Source organism: Pygocentrus nattereri, chromosome 10 (genome assembly GCF_015220715.1).
Source record: "Pygocentrus nattereri isolate fPygNat1 chromosome 10, fPygNat1.pri, whole genome shotgun sequence".
Lineage (NCBI taxonomy): Eukaryota > Metazoa > Chordata > Actinopteri > Characiformes > Serrasalmidae > Pygocentrus > Pygocentrus nattereri.
Genome location: NC_051220.1, coordinates 44457719 through 44472718, shown reverse-complemented (window position 1 = coordinate 44472718; position 15000 = coordinate 44457719). Strand labels below are relative to the sequence as shown.

At 47.9% G+C, this 15000-nt stretch overlaps 2 protein-coding genes across 2 annotated transcripts in view; both read left to right on the top strand.

Annotated features, from left to right (window-relative positions):
* Positions 1-13271, top strand: part of nrde2 (NRDE-2, necessary for RNA interference, domain containing) — a 19605-nt gene extending 6334 nt beyond the window's left edge. Inside the window, exons 5-14 of the mRNA XM_037541693.1 lie at positions 192-657; positions 1527-1932; positions 3205-3338; positions 3555-3678; positions 5075-5247; positions 5499-5879; positions 10322-11214; positions 11864-12005; positions 12638-12709; positions 13005-13271. Coding sequence (XP_037397590.1) covers positions 192-657; positions 1527-1932; positions 3205-3338; positions 3555-3678; positions 5075-5247; positions 5499-5879; positions 10322-11214; positions 11864-12005; positions 12638-12709; positions 13005-13130 — 2917 coding nt within the window. The 3' untranslated portion in view covers positions 13131-13271. The remainder of the gene's footprint in view (positions 1-191; positions 658-1526; positions 1933-3204; positions 3339-3554; positions 3679-5074; positions 5248-5498; positions 5880-10321; positions 11215-11863; positions 12006-12637; positions 12710-13004) is intronic.
* Positions 13272-14494: 1223 nt separating this feature from the next.
* Positions 14495-15000, top strand: part of efcab2 (EF-hand calcium binding domain 2) — a 9153-nt gene continuing 8647 nt past the window's right edge. Inside the window, exon 1 of the mRNA XM_037541779.1 lies at positions 14495-14572. Coding sequence (XP_037397676.1) covers positions 14521-14572 — 52 coding nt within the window. The 5' untranslated portion in view covers positions 14495-14520. The remainder of the gene's footprint in view (positions 14573-15000) is intronic.

Here is a 15000-nt window from a genome sequence, read left to right as displayed (position 1 = left end):
GTCGGCTCTGGGGATCGAACAACCTTCCGGTCACGGGGCTGGATCCCTAACCTCCAGCCCACGACTGCCCCTGAGTTTAATGTAAAAATGTGAAGTTAAATCCATTTTTCTCTCCTTCCTCTTTCTGTCTCTCTTACTCATCGTTGTTTTTGGATGTTTTCTGAGGATCATTCTTTCTGTGTTGTCCTTAGGTACAGACGGAAGGGCAGTTCTGCTCTGGGATTGGACACCCAGACTCAGGCTGTGTGCTGGGAGGACTCGGCCCAGGATAAAAAGAAAGTGGACAGAAAACCAGAGCGATATTTCCACCCCTCCGTCCGGCAGCTACTCCGCTCTGACGCAGTAGTTGTGCTCCCCGATGCCCCTCCCACTGCTCCTGCTAACTCCGCCCCTTTCCTGCCCCTGCCTCCCTGCCCGGAGCTGCAGGCTGCCCCACCTCAGCCGCCCGTCAGCTGTGTGGATCCTCTGGGTGTCTATGATGGCGGAACCACCCTGTATCTGGAGGGACGAAGTCGGCCGGAGCCGAGAGCCGAGGCGCAGCAGCAGGCGGGAGCGAACGGCGCCGCCCTGCTGATCGCCCATGTGGAGGAGTTCAACAAGAAACTGCGTGAGAACCCCACGGACACTGACCTGTGGATGGACTTCATACGCTTTCAGGTACACATTAACATCACGTTGACTTCGGTGAGACCACTGGGGGCGCAACTTGAAAGCATCAGGTACGACTCTGGGTTTATATTATCAACACTTCGGGCTTTAATGAACGAAATTTCACAGCCTGACGTAACAGAGGTGGCAGGAACTCACTGAGCCCTGTTTACATTTACCACAGTATTATTAGCACAAGTTGACCAGCAGGTTGGCGCTGTTGGAGCAAAACCTTGTAAATTTATGATGAGCAGACCAACAGAAATCATCCAGAATGACTTAGAATGGAATCTTCTTGCATCGACTTCCGTTGCTGTAACGTGAAGGTGAAGTTGGGAGGTTTCGCTCTGACGCTGATGATTATCTGTTCTGACTGTCTGAAGTTCATAAACACAGTTTAAACAACAGTGAACTGAAAGTCAGGATCACAGCTTTAGAGCTGTTTTGTCATGACCTGGACTACATAGACTATCCTTTACCCAACAAACACATCTGTAGGCTGCAGTTTAAATTTCTCTAAATTCCCCCATGATTCAGTGCGTGAGATGTTATTAGAGTGGTTGAGTGGTTTGGTGTGAATCGGTTCAGAGCTGTTCACAGTGGTGGTGATGGGAACCAGACGTCCCTCTAAAAGCTCCTACAGAAAGTTCCTACATGAACTGGTTCTGAATTCACTGCCTGATGACTGAGACGCTGTTTTATGAGAGTTTAGAGAACTTCAACTCCATTCATGGTGGAGGGAGACATGCAGGGCGCTGTGCGGCAAAATAGTCCCCAAAGAAAACTCATTATTCCAGATTTTCCACTGTTTTCCATCATCAACATTCCATGTGTGTGTGTGTGTGTGTGTGTGTGTGTGTGTGTGTGTGTGTGTTCAGGATACTCTGTGCGGTGTGTCCGGTGTGTTTTCTGGTCAGGAGGGAGACGCTGAGTCCCGCAGGCTCTCCGTCCGAGCTCTACTGGAAAGGAAGGTGTCCATCGTGGAGCGAGCGCTGGACAGTAACCCGGGCAGCGTGGAGCTGAAGCTGGAGCGACTGCGGCTCTGCAGGGAACTGTGGGAACCGTCGGCTCTGCTGAAAGAGTGGAAGAAACTGGTGTTTATCCACCCCAACAGCGCCTCCCTGTGGAGGAGCTACCTGCTCTTCACCCAGAGCCAGTTCAGCACCTTCTCCGTCTCCAAGGTGATTGCAGTGTATGGGAAGTGTCTGAGCACGCTCAGTGCGGTGCAGGACGGCAGCATGGTGTCACACCCCCCCCTCGTGGGGACGGAGGAGGACATGCTGGGTACGTTTAGCAGCACATTACACTGCACCTTAAACATAATCAGTGTTATTGCAGTTCCATACTTTTATTTATATTTCTAGACATTTTTGCATGTTTCCAGTACTGATATGTAATAAAATGATCTTTTTACTTTGCAAGTAGTTTTTCAAACATAATTGTAGAAATTTAAAGAAAGGTCACACTGAAGAGCTCAGTGACTTTAAACAAGCCAGTCTGTGGAATTTCTGTCCTGCTAGCTCTGCCCCAGACAACTGTAAGTGCACAAGGCAGTAGACCACACTAACTCACAGAGGGGGGGCACCGAGTGCTGAAGCGCATAGCACATAAAAATGGTCTATCCTCTGTTATGTCACTCACTACAGTTTCGAACTGCCCATGGAAGCAACATCAGCACAAGAACTGAGCTTCAGGGTCTTCACGAAATGGGTCTCAGGGGCCGAATAGCTGCACACAAGCCTAAGATCACTATATGCAATGCCAAGTGTCGGCTGGAGGGGTGTAAAGCTGCCACTGGACTCTGGAGCAGTGGAACTGTGTTCTCTGGAGAGATGAATCAGCTTCTCTATCTGTCAGTCTGATGATGAATCTGGGTTTGGTGGGTGGAGAACGTTACCTACCGGAATGCAGGGCCAGCAGTAAAGTTTGGTGGAGGAGGGATGATGGGCTGGGCTGTGTTTCAGGGTTTGGGCTCTCAGTTCCGGTGAAGGGTGATGTTGATGCTGCAGCACAAAAACATTGTTACAGTTAAGCTTCCAGCTTTGGGTCAGCAGTTTGGGGAGGAGCCTTTCCTGTTCCAGCAGGACTGAGATCCTGAGCACAAAGCAGCCCCATAAAGACATGGAGTGACCAGTTTGGCGTGGAGGAACTCCAGTGGCCTGCACAGAGCCCTGACCTCAACCCTACTGACCACCTTCAGGATGAACTGGATGGACATTGTGAGCCTGACCCTCTCGTCCAACATCAGTGTCTGACCTCACGGGTGCTCTTTAGACTGAAGGGACACAGATTCCCACAGACTCTCTCCAACATCTGAAGGAAGCTTCCCAGAAGAGTGGAAGCTGTTATAGGGGGACTAACTCCATATTAATGAACTCATAATGATGAACAAACTCCTACAGGAATGCTGGTCAGATGTCCACACACTTTTGGCCACACAGTGTAGTGTAGTATGTAGTGTGATAGTAATGTGCAAAATAAAGGACCATTTTAATTAATTTCACTGCTTTTTGTTTCCCATCTTCTTCACTGTGGTGCCGTTTGTGTTTCCTGTAGAAATATTCCTGCTGCAGTGTCACTTCCTGCGGCAGGCCGGTCACTCTGAGAAAGCGGTCAGTCTGTTTCAGGCCCTGCTGGACTTCACCTTCCACAAACCGGACAGTGTGAAACACCTCAGCACCCGACAGCAGGTACACACACTACACCTACACAACACAGTGTGGCGTGTAATGAGCAGTGTGTGGTGTCAGATTGGAATTGCTGCACCATTTAAGGTGGAGCAGATAATTCTGATAAGAAGCTGAACAGGAAGCCGCCGTCCGCCTCGAGACTCAGACCGTGTGGAGATGTTCAGTGTCTGTAGTAGAATTGATCTCGTAATTTGACCGAGCGCTGTCCATGTTCAGGTGGAGTTCTTTGAGCCGTTCTGGGACAGTGGTGAGCCACGGGTGGGGGAGAGGGGCGCTCGGGGCTGGAGGGCCTGGATGCTGCAGCAGGAGAGAGGAGGATGGTTAATACCACCTGAACCAGGTACACACACACACACACACACACACTCACTCTCTCTCTCTCTCTCTCTCTCTCTCTCTCTCTCTCTCTCTCTCTCTCTGTCTCTGTCTCTGTCTCTCTCTCTCTCTCTCTCTCTCTCTCTGTCTCTCTCTCTCTCTCTCTCTCTGTCTCTCTCTCTCTCTCTGTCTCTCTCTCTCTGTCTCTCTCTCTCTGTCTCTCTCTCTCTCTCTCTCTCTGTCTCTCTCTCTGTCTCTCTCTCTCTCTCTCTCTCTCTGTCTCTCTCTCTCTCCCTCTCTCTGTCTGTCTCTCTCTCTGTCTGTCTCTCTCTCTGTCTGTCTCTCTCTCTCTCTCTCTCTCTCTCTCTCTCTCTCTCTCTCTCTCTCTCTCTCTCTGTCTCTCTCTCTCTCTCTCTGTCTCTCTCTCTGTCTCTCTCTCTGTCTCTCTCTCTCTCTCTCTCTCTGTCTCTGTCTCTGTCTCTCTCTCTCTCTCTCTCTCTCTCTCTCTCTCTCTCTCTCTCTCTCTCTCTCTCTCTCTCTCTCTCTCTCTCTCTCTCTCTCTCTCTCTCTCTCTCTCTCTCTCTCACGTCTAGTTTATACAGTTAGGGCCAGACAGTAGATTTAATAATTTGGATCTCACAAAATAGAACCTACAGTGCCACATATATAAAATATGATGATAATAATAATAAATCTACAACTGCAGTGAATTTATGCAATGTTTTACAAACTGCACTGCATCCAGTTAAACAAGCTTCATTTTGATGTCTTTGTAATGAAGCGTAGATCTTAATGTACTGACGACATCCACAGGGAAAGCCTGTTGTGACATAATTCACCCAGCTTTATGTTAAATAACACTTAAAAACCTTACAGCTCTTAGTTTTTAACCTCCTTTTTGTTTTTATTGTTGCTTATATGTACTTTGTACTTCCTTCTAGTTGTCGGTTTTATGCACTTTGTGTCTTTTTAGCACTTTTTTTTTGTTGATTTTTTTTTTTTTTTTTTTTTTGATATTCCTTTTTGGTTTTATTTATATAAACCATGTTGAATTATTTTTGTGGGTGAAATGTTCTGTAGATAAACTTGCCTTTACAGTGCTAATATTGTAATATTAATACCCCATAATATTATAATATTAATATCCCATATGCATTATATGTTTAATTGTATAAGCACCCTTATCTCCCATAAGGAAGTGTCTATATGGCAAATATTGCACATGCATGTTATATATATGTATGTAGGTACAATAATGTTTAAAGTGTGTTTACATGCCGATATGTAAACAGATATGTAGAAAGTCTAAAGCGAAGTGTAACGTTAACCCTAAGGAACCTCAGGAACCAGGTTTTGCTCTTTCTTGCTCTAGTTTTTCTCTGGATTGTGCTCTTGGTTTCTGATCTCCTACCTTTCCACAGAGGAGGAGGAGGAGGAGGATCAGGATGAGTGTGAGATCAGAGATAAAACCCAGCCAAAGTGGAAGGTCTGGCTGGATGTGGAAGCTTCCCGTGAAGTGAACCACTGGTTGCCATGGAGACCAGACAAAACCAAGGGCCAATCAGAAGAGGACTGTGAGGATCCAGACAGACAGGTATCACTGAACCCTTAAAGCCGTAGTTCACCAGAATCAAATCCAGTCCTCCTTCACGCTCCATATTATAGGATTATACTCCACCGCTTAGTGTGACGCTGACGGCACGTCTCCGACTGAGTGACGTCCCGTGTCTCTGATAGTCTTGAGTGGTTTCTGACTCTGTATAAAGTGGAGCTCATTTCTATGGATGCGTTTTCTTTGGGGGGAGTGCTGATCTACTCCTTTAACATTGTCCTGTACCTGTGAAGGTGTTATTTGATGACATCGGACCCTCCCTAATCCGGGTAGAGTCTGCAGGCCTGAAGCTCCGCCTCCTTCTCGCCTTCCTGCGGTTCCTGGGCATGCCGGACTCTTCTGCCCCTCCGCCTTGCAGCCTGCTGCTGGATGACCCTGCCCTGCTGGACCTTAGCCCTGACCCTGACCGACCTCTGACCTCTTACCGCCTCCCGCTGACCGGGACCAGCGCTGTGGGTCACGTGGCATACCTGAGTGACTGCAGGAAGCAGGCGGGGCTGTGTAAGGCAGGGGAGGAGTTTGTGAAGAACGTCCTAGAACAGACGCTGCCGCTGTTTCCACTGCAGGACAGAGCGGCGCTGACCCTCTGCTGGATTCAGTACGAGAAACTGAAGGTCAGAGACATGAATAGAGCACTGGACAGAATACACTCACTCCACTCAGTACTCACTCCACTCAGTACTCACTCCACTCCATTCTGTACACTCACTCCACTCAGTGTACTCACTCCACTCTGCATACTCACTCCACTCAGTACTCACTCCACTCAGTACTCACTCCACTCCACTCTGTACTCACTCCACTCAGTATACTCACTCCACTCAGTACTCACTCCACTCCACTCAGTACTCACTCCACTCTGTATACTCACTCCACTCAGTACTCACTCCACTCAGTACTCACTCCACTCAGTACTCACTCCACTCCACTCAGTACTCACTCCACTCTGTATACTCACTCCACTCAGTACTCACTCCACTCAGTGTACTCACTCCACTCTGCATACTCACTCCACTCAGTACTCACTCCACTCCACTCAGTACTCACTCCACTCCACTCTGTACTCACTCCACTCCACTCTGTACTCACTCCACTCTGTATACTCACTCCACTCAGTACTCACTCCACTCCATTCTGTACACTCACTCCACTCAGTGTACTCACTCCACTCTGCATACTCACTCCACTCAGTACTCACTCCACTCCACTCTGTACTCACTCCACTCAGTACTCACTCCACTCAGTACTCACTCCACTCTGTATACTCACTCCACTCTGTATACTCACTCCACTCAGTACTCACTCCACTCTGTATACTCACTCCACTCAGTACTCACTCCACTCCATTCTGTACACTCACTCCACTCTGTACTCACTCCACTCTGCATACTCACTCCACTCTGTATACTCACTCCACTCTGTATACTCACTCCACTCAGTACTCACTCCACTCTGTATACTCACTCCACTCAGTACTCACTCCACTCCATTCTGTACACTCACTCCACTCAGTACTCACTCCACTCTGTATACTCACTCCACTCAGTACTCACTCCACTCAGTGTACTCACTCCACTCTGCATACTCACTCCACTCTGCATACTCACTCCACTCAGTACTCACTCCACTCCACTCAGTACTCACTCCACTCCACTCAGTACTCACTCCACTCCACTCTGTACTCACTCCACTCCACTCAGTACTCACTCCACTCTGTATACTCACTCCACTCAGTACTCACTCCACTCCATTCTGTACACTCACTCCACTCAGTGTACTCACTCCACTCTGCATACTCACTCCACTCAGTACTCACTCCACTCAACTCTGTACTCACTCCACTCAGTACTCACTCCACTCAGTACTCACTCCACTCTGTATACTCACTCCACTCTGTATACTCACTCCACTCTGTATACTCACTCCACTCAGTACTCACTCCACTCTGTATACTCACTCCACTCAGTACTCACTCCACTCCATTCTGTACACTCACTCCACTCTGCATACTCACTCCACTCTGTATACTCACTCCACTCAGTACTCACTCCACTCAGTACTCACTCCACTCCACTCAGTACTCACTCCACTCCACTCTGTACTCACTCCACTCAGTATACTCACTCCACTCAGTACTCACTCCACTCAGTATACTCACTCCACTCAGTACTCACTCCACTCAGTACTCACTCCACTCCACTCAGTACTCACTCCACTCCACTCAGTACTCACTCCACTCTGTATACTCACTCCACTCATTACTCACTCCACTCAGTACTCACTCCACTCAGTACTCACTCCACTCAGTACTCCACTCAGTATACTCACTCCACTCAGTATACTCACTCCACTCAGTACTCACTCCACTCTGTATACTCACTTCACTGTACTCACTCCACTCCACTCAGTGTACTCACTCCACTCAGTGTACTCACTCCACTCAGTACTCACTCCACTCTGCATACTCACTCCACTCTGCATACTCACTCCACTCAGTGTACTCACTCCACTCAGTACTCACTCCACTCTGTATACTCACTCCACTCAGTACTCACTCCACTCCACTCAGTACTCACTCCACTCCACTCAGTACTCACTCCACTCCACTCTGTACTCACTCCACTCAGTATACTCACTCCACTCAGTATACTCACTCCACTCAGTACTCACTCCACTCCACTCAGTACTCACTCCACTCCACTCAGTACTCACTCCACTCTGTATACTCACTCCACTCAGTACTCACTCCACTCCACTCAGTACTCACTCCACTCCACTCAGTACTCACTCCACTCTGTATACTCACTCCACTCTGTATACTCACTCCACTCAGTATACTCACTCCACTCAGTACTCACTCCACTCCACTCAGTATACTCACTCCACTCCACTCAGTATACTCACTCCACTCAGTACTCACTCCACTCCACTCAGTACTCACTCCACTCCACTCAGTACTCACTCCACTCCACTCTGTATACTCACTCCACTCTGTATACTCACTCCACTCAGTACTCACTCCACTCAGTACTCACTCCACTCTGTATACTCACTCCACTCAGTACTCACTCCACTCTGTATACTCACTCCACTGTACTCACTCCACTCCATTCTGTACACTCACTCCATTCTGTACACTCACTCCACTCAGTGTACTCACTCCACTGTACTCACTCCACCCTGTACTCACTCCACTGTACTCACTCCACTCCACTCTGTACACTCACTCCACTCTGTACTCACTCCACTCCACTCTGTACTCACTCCACTCTGTATACTCACTCCACTCCACTGTACTCACTCCACTCTGTATACTCACTCCACTCAGTACTCACTCCACTCTGTATACTCACTCCACTGTACTCACTCCACTCCATTCTGTACACTCACTCCACTCAGTGTACTCACTCCACTCAGTACTCACTCCACTCCACTCAGTACTCACTCCACTCCACTCAGTACTCACTCCACTCCACTCTGTACTCACTCCACTCAGTATACTCACTCCACTCAGTATACTCACTCCACTCAGTACTCACTCCACTCCACTCAGTACTCACTCCACTCCACTTAGTATACTCACTCCACTCAGTATACTCACTCCACTCAGTACTCACTCCACTCCACTCAGTACTCACTCCACTCCACTCTGTATACTCACTCCACTCTGTATACTCACTCCACTCAGTACTCACTCCACTCAGTACTCACTCCACTCAGTACTCACTCCACTCTGTATACTCACTCCACTCTGTATACTCACTCCACTCAGTACTCACTCCACTCTGTATACTCACTCCACTGTACTCACTCCACTCCATTCTGTACACTCACTCCATTCTGTACACTCACTCCACTCAGTGTACTCACTCCACTGTACTCACTCCACCCTGTACTCACTCCACTGTACTCACTCCACTCCACTCTGTACACTCACTCCACTCTGTACTCACTCCACTCCACTCTGTACTCACTCCACTCTGTATACTCACTCCACTCCACTGTACTCACTCCACTCTGTATACTCACTCCACTCCACTCTGTACTCACTCCACTCCCCTCAGTATACTCACTCCACTCTGTACTCACTCCACTCAGTATACTCACTCCACTCCACTCAGTATACTCACTCCACTCCCCTCAGTATACTCACTCCACTCCCCTCAGTATACTCACTCCACCCTGTACTCACTTCACTCCACTGTACTCACTCCCCTCAGTATACTCACTCCACTCCCCTCAGTGTACTCACTCCACTCTACTCTGTACTCACTCCACTCCACTCTGCACTCACTCCACTCTGTACTCACTCCACTCTGTATACTCACTCCACTCCACTGTACTCACTCCACTCTGTATACTCACTCCACTCCACTCTGTACTCACTCCACTCCCCTCAGTATACTCACTCCACTCTGTACTCACTCCACTCAGTATACTCACTCCACTCCACTCAGTATACTCACTCCACTCCCCTCAGTATACTCACTCCACTCCCCTCAGTATACTCACTCCACCCTGTACTCACTCCACTCCACTCTGCACTCACTCCACTCAGTATACTCACTCCACTCCACTCAGTATACTCACTCCACTCTACTCTGTACTCACTCCACTCCACTCTGCACTCACTCCACTCTGCACTCACTCCACTCAGTATACTCACTCCACTCCCCTCAGTATACTCACTCCACCCTGTACTCACTCCACTCCACTCTGCACTCACTCCACTCAGTATACTCACTCCACTCCACTCAGTATACTCACTCCACTCTACTCTGTACTCACTCCACTCCACTCTGCACTCACTCCACTCTGCACTCACTCCACTCAGTATACTCACTCCACTCCACTCAGTATACTCACTCCACTCCACTCTGTACTCACTCCACTCTGTACTCACTCCACTCTGTACTCACTCCACTCTGTATATTCACACCACTCCCCTCAGTATATTCACACCACTCCCCTCAGTATATTCACACAACGCTCCCCTGACTGTACAGCTGTCACCTGAGCAGGTGGATGTTTTGATGTGGTGCTGTGTGTGTTGCAGGTGTGGAGGTTTGTGCGTAGTGGTGATAAGAAGCGTGCGAAGCTTCAGGTGAAGCGCAGTAAGCGTGTGGCTAAGCGTTTACTGAAGCAGCCGGAGAACCGCAGCAGCCTGTCTCTGTGGCGGGAATACGGCCATATGGAGTGGATAGTGGGTAACGTAGAGGAGGGGCGCAGGGTGTTTGACACCGCCCTCTCAGTAGGCGGGGCTTTAGGACTGCGGGACAACGCTCTCTGTGAGCTCTGCCTCCTTTACGCCCAGTTAGAAGTGGAGCAGACGTGCAGGGACCGAGCTGAGCGCTCTGGAGCTCCTCCTACTGGCTCAAGAGCCGTTCACATACTCGCAAAATTAGCCGAGGGTGTTAATTACGTCCCGTTCTCGGGTCAGATCACCCCTGTGGCTCTACTGAAGGCGAGGAAAGCATATGAACAGGCTGTACTGGCCACTGCAGGCTGTTGGAAACCGCAGAGTGCTCTGATTGGCTGTTTCGGACTTTTCCAGTACCTGACGGTGGGGGTCGATGCTGCTGATGCAGTGTTTGCTGAAGCCAGAGTGAGACTAACGTCCAGTTTGTCCAGTTCAGCAGAATCTGATGTTTCCCTCAGAGACTGTGAGGCTGTGTGTGTCCAGCATGTGGCACTGTTACGCCTCCACTCCAGCACCAGCACGTTCCCGCTGTCCCGCCTCAGACTGGCTCTCACCGAAGCGCTGACCCGTCTGCCCTGCAGTGCCCCACTGTGGCACCTCTACCTGCTGGCCGAGAGTCGTTACCATAGTGCTGGCCGTGCCCGCAGGTTCTTCCACAGCGTTGCCAGGGGCAACCAGAGCATTATACCGCACCTGTTCGCGGTCACAGCGGAGCAACAGAGGAAACAGCAGCTGGACTCAGTGATGAGGTGAGAGTCTACACAGAGAAAGACACTAAGTTTATGAGATGATAAGTCCACATCGGACCCAGCGAAGACAGTAAAACATCGTTTTAATCTCATGTTTAAATTGTATTAACTGATATATTTGAGTATATTGACTCTCATTTGTTACTGTAGTGATAACTACGCCCGTCCCAAACCGCATACTACCCCCCTAAGTAAGTCTCTCTCTCTCTCTCTCTGTCTCTCTCTCTCTCTCTCTCTCTCTCTCTCTCTCTCTCTCTCTCTCTCTGTCTCTGTCTCTGTCTCTCTCTCTCTCTCTCTCTCTCTCTCTCTCTCTCTCTCTCTGTCTCTCTCTCTGTCTCTGTCTCTCTCTCTCTCTCTGTCTCTGTCTCTCTGTCTCTCTCTGTCTCTCTCTCTCTCTCTCTCTCTCTCTCTCTCTCTCTCTCTCTCTCTCTCTGTCTGTCTGTCTCTCTCTCTCTCTCTCTCTCTCTCTCTCTCTCTCTCTCTCTCTCTCTCTCTCTCTCTCTGTCTCTCTCTGTCTGTCTGTCTGTCTGTCTGTCTCTCTCTCTCTCTCTCTCTCTGTCTGTCTGTCTGTCTGTCTGTCTCTCTCTCTCTCTCTCTGTCTGTCTGTCTGTCTGTCTCTCTCTGTCTCTCTGTCTCTGTCTCTCTCCAGGTCTGGTCTCCCAGCGGATGCTCTTACAACTTTGCCAGAGACAGGCCTTAGTAACCGCATCCGCTCACTGTTTGAGGTTGCTGTGGCAACAGAGCAGGGCACCCACTGCCCTCTGCTGTGGAGGATGTACATGAAGTTCACGGTAAGGGCTCCTCCATCACCTGGAGATCAGCACCGCAGAGAGTGTTCTTAAAGCCCAGGTTAACAGGAGCACCATCAGCACCACAGCACAGAGCTCAAACCTCCCGTCCACAGCTGGGTTCACAGCTGGATTCTGTTCTCACTGGTAGATTCGACTCTGGGTCTCATCAGTTACTTCATCTGTGCAGTTAACTAACAGTGATTACAGAATCCAGGACCGGAATCTGGATTCAAGGTCAGAATTTAAAGGTCTCTAATGTAATAAAGCTTCACTAAACTGATCCAGAAACAGCTGCTTCAGCTCTGTCAGCGTAGAGAACTGCAGAACCTGAGCTCAGATCCACGTTTCCGTTCATGTCCCGTTAATGTGTTTAATAACTATTATAATATTAATGTATAGTAATAAGACTTAGGCACAGTAAAATGCTTAATAGTTAATATACAGAAAATACACTTAATGCTCTTATTAACGTTCATGTTTTATTATAGTAGTAGTTCAGTAATTACAATTAGAATATTATTACAGTAATAATGTTTACCTCTGAGTTCATTTTGAATGGAAATGTTGATATAATTGGTCATGAAGGACAGTGAGGATGATGGTGGTGATGATGATGGTGATGCTCTGTACAGGTGTGTAACGGGGACTTGGAGAGAGGGAGAGGAATCTTCTATAAAGCTCTACAGGACGTGCCGTGGGCCAAGGTGAGCACTTCATTCTCTGTTTATTGTTTACGAGTGAAGACGAGTGAAGACACTCATGTGGAGTGAATTTTCAGGTGACTGTACATGACTGCATGCGACTGCACTGACTATATGACTGCAGGTGAGTGCAGGTGACTAGGTGACTGCAGGTGGACTGCATGTGACTGCAAGTGGACTGCAGGTGACTGTACGTGAGTGCAGGTGAGTGAAGGTGAGTAAGGGTGACTACGTGACTGCAGGTGACTGCAGGTGACTGCAGGTGGAGGTGACGAGCCGTATGCCTGTGTGTCTGCAGGGTTTGTACGTGGACGCGGTGCAGCTGTTCCCGCAGCGAGTGCAGGAGTTTCTGGACCTGCTGGTGGAGAAGGAGCTGAGACTCAGAGCCCCGATGGAGGAGGTGGAGATCCTGCTGGATGAATAAACACACAGACGCTACCCACAATGCACCAGGCTCCCAGACTCCACACGCCCCCATTCTCACTTTAGAGACAGATGAGGTTATTTAATTTTGTATTTTGAAAATGAATAATTTTGTAATAATAAATATAAATATTTAACTCCTGCCGCATCTGTTGTGGGTTAATTAGCTTGTTAAAGGGGAAGTCCACCAATTTTGCATATTTCAGTGTTTGAGATCCAGCAATGCTCACATTCATCAGGGATGCCAACGCTACCAAAATAAGAGTCCCACATTATTCTACTGTTAGAAATGGTTTAATTTAACTTTTAAATGTTTAAAATTCATTATGTTTGTTTTATTCTTCATTGGCTGCTTCGCATGTTTTACATTTGTCTCTACATCACAAAAATAAGAAGAACAAGAAAAATGCTGTAAATCTAAAGACTAAAGTCTGATTTCTGTTTCTGCAGTTCAGAGATTGTACAGAAGGTAAAGGTGGCCTGTGTGAATTTTATGGCGCGTTTTATAAGCGATGTTTAATTTCCAGCATGTTGAACTAAATTACTAAGCAAATCTGCTCTGAACAGGACAGTTCAGTTTCACCAGATCTGAGACCCGCCCATTGCTAATTAACATATATTTGCATGTTGATTAGTTTGAAAACGAAAAAGCAAAGTGAGAAATGAACAGTAAATGTCCAGCAGGGGGCGCCGATGTTCGTTTGCCTTTTCATTCTGACAGTTAAGTCACAAACGGTCACTTTGCTGTTGATTTTATCACTTTTACGTTGTCATTGTGTCGGATTTCAGCCGATTGCTATGAAGAAGAAATAACATTTTGATTTTAGTCTTGACTTGATTCCGCGTTTCGTGAAGCTTGGATCTTCTTTTCCCTATTAGCTTTTTCATTTTAGATACGGCGTGAAAAAAACAGAATAACCACTAAAACGAAATGATAAACAGCTGATCTACATTTATTCTTATTTTCTCTGAAGGATCGTGTTCGTGAGAAATCAAAGGGCAAATGTAGGAATTTCATGTCAGGATGTTCGCGCAGATGTTTGGAAATGGCGAGAAGTTTTCATTTACATTTTGTTTTCATTTCTTTTTTGGCCCGATTTGCCTCCCATACTCCACAGCAATCACTGCAGTATTGTATTAATTATATTATTATTATTATTATAATTATTATTATATTATTTTTACATTTTATTTCATTAGTTATTGAAATAATCCCTGAAGACTGTAAGCTCTGTTTTTCAGTGTCCTTGTCTTCAGAGTCTCAGTGTTGCTGCGTTTTTCATTTTCAAAGATGTTCCACGTATCTTGGGTTGCCAGGTCCAGTAATCTGCGTCCCACCGGAAGTTGAACCTCTGTATTTGTCTGCTGCGACCATAGATAAACATACCTAGATGCGTCGTTGGGTCCAGCCAGGCACGTCAGTGGCTCGGCCATACTGGGGAGGTCAGCATCGCTGCTGGACTGCGTTATGTCCAGAATTCCACTGTTCCAGGAAAACTGAAGGGTGATCCACACGCATGCCTGTGTGCTGCTGGTGAAGCTCAGAGAACCTGCTGATGATCTGCTTCTCTCCACTTTACTTTAACGGTGTGGTCAGGGATCTTGACCTTCTGTGGCAGTTATTTATTAACAGTGATGCTCTGCGCGGTCAGTTGAAGCGTCCGTTAATCTGCGTGGATGTTCAGAACAGACTAATGTCGGCACTTCACACGAAACTGAAGTCAAATTCTTACTCGTCAGGACCTTGTTCTAATTCCCCCGTTCCACCTTAAATAGTGCAGCTTCAAGCACCTGAAAGTGGCTGCTGGACCATTTAAGGTGGAACGGGAGAACTCGAAGAGGAATCTGGTGAATAGGAAGCCGCTCGGCTT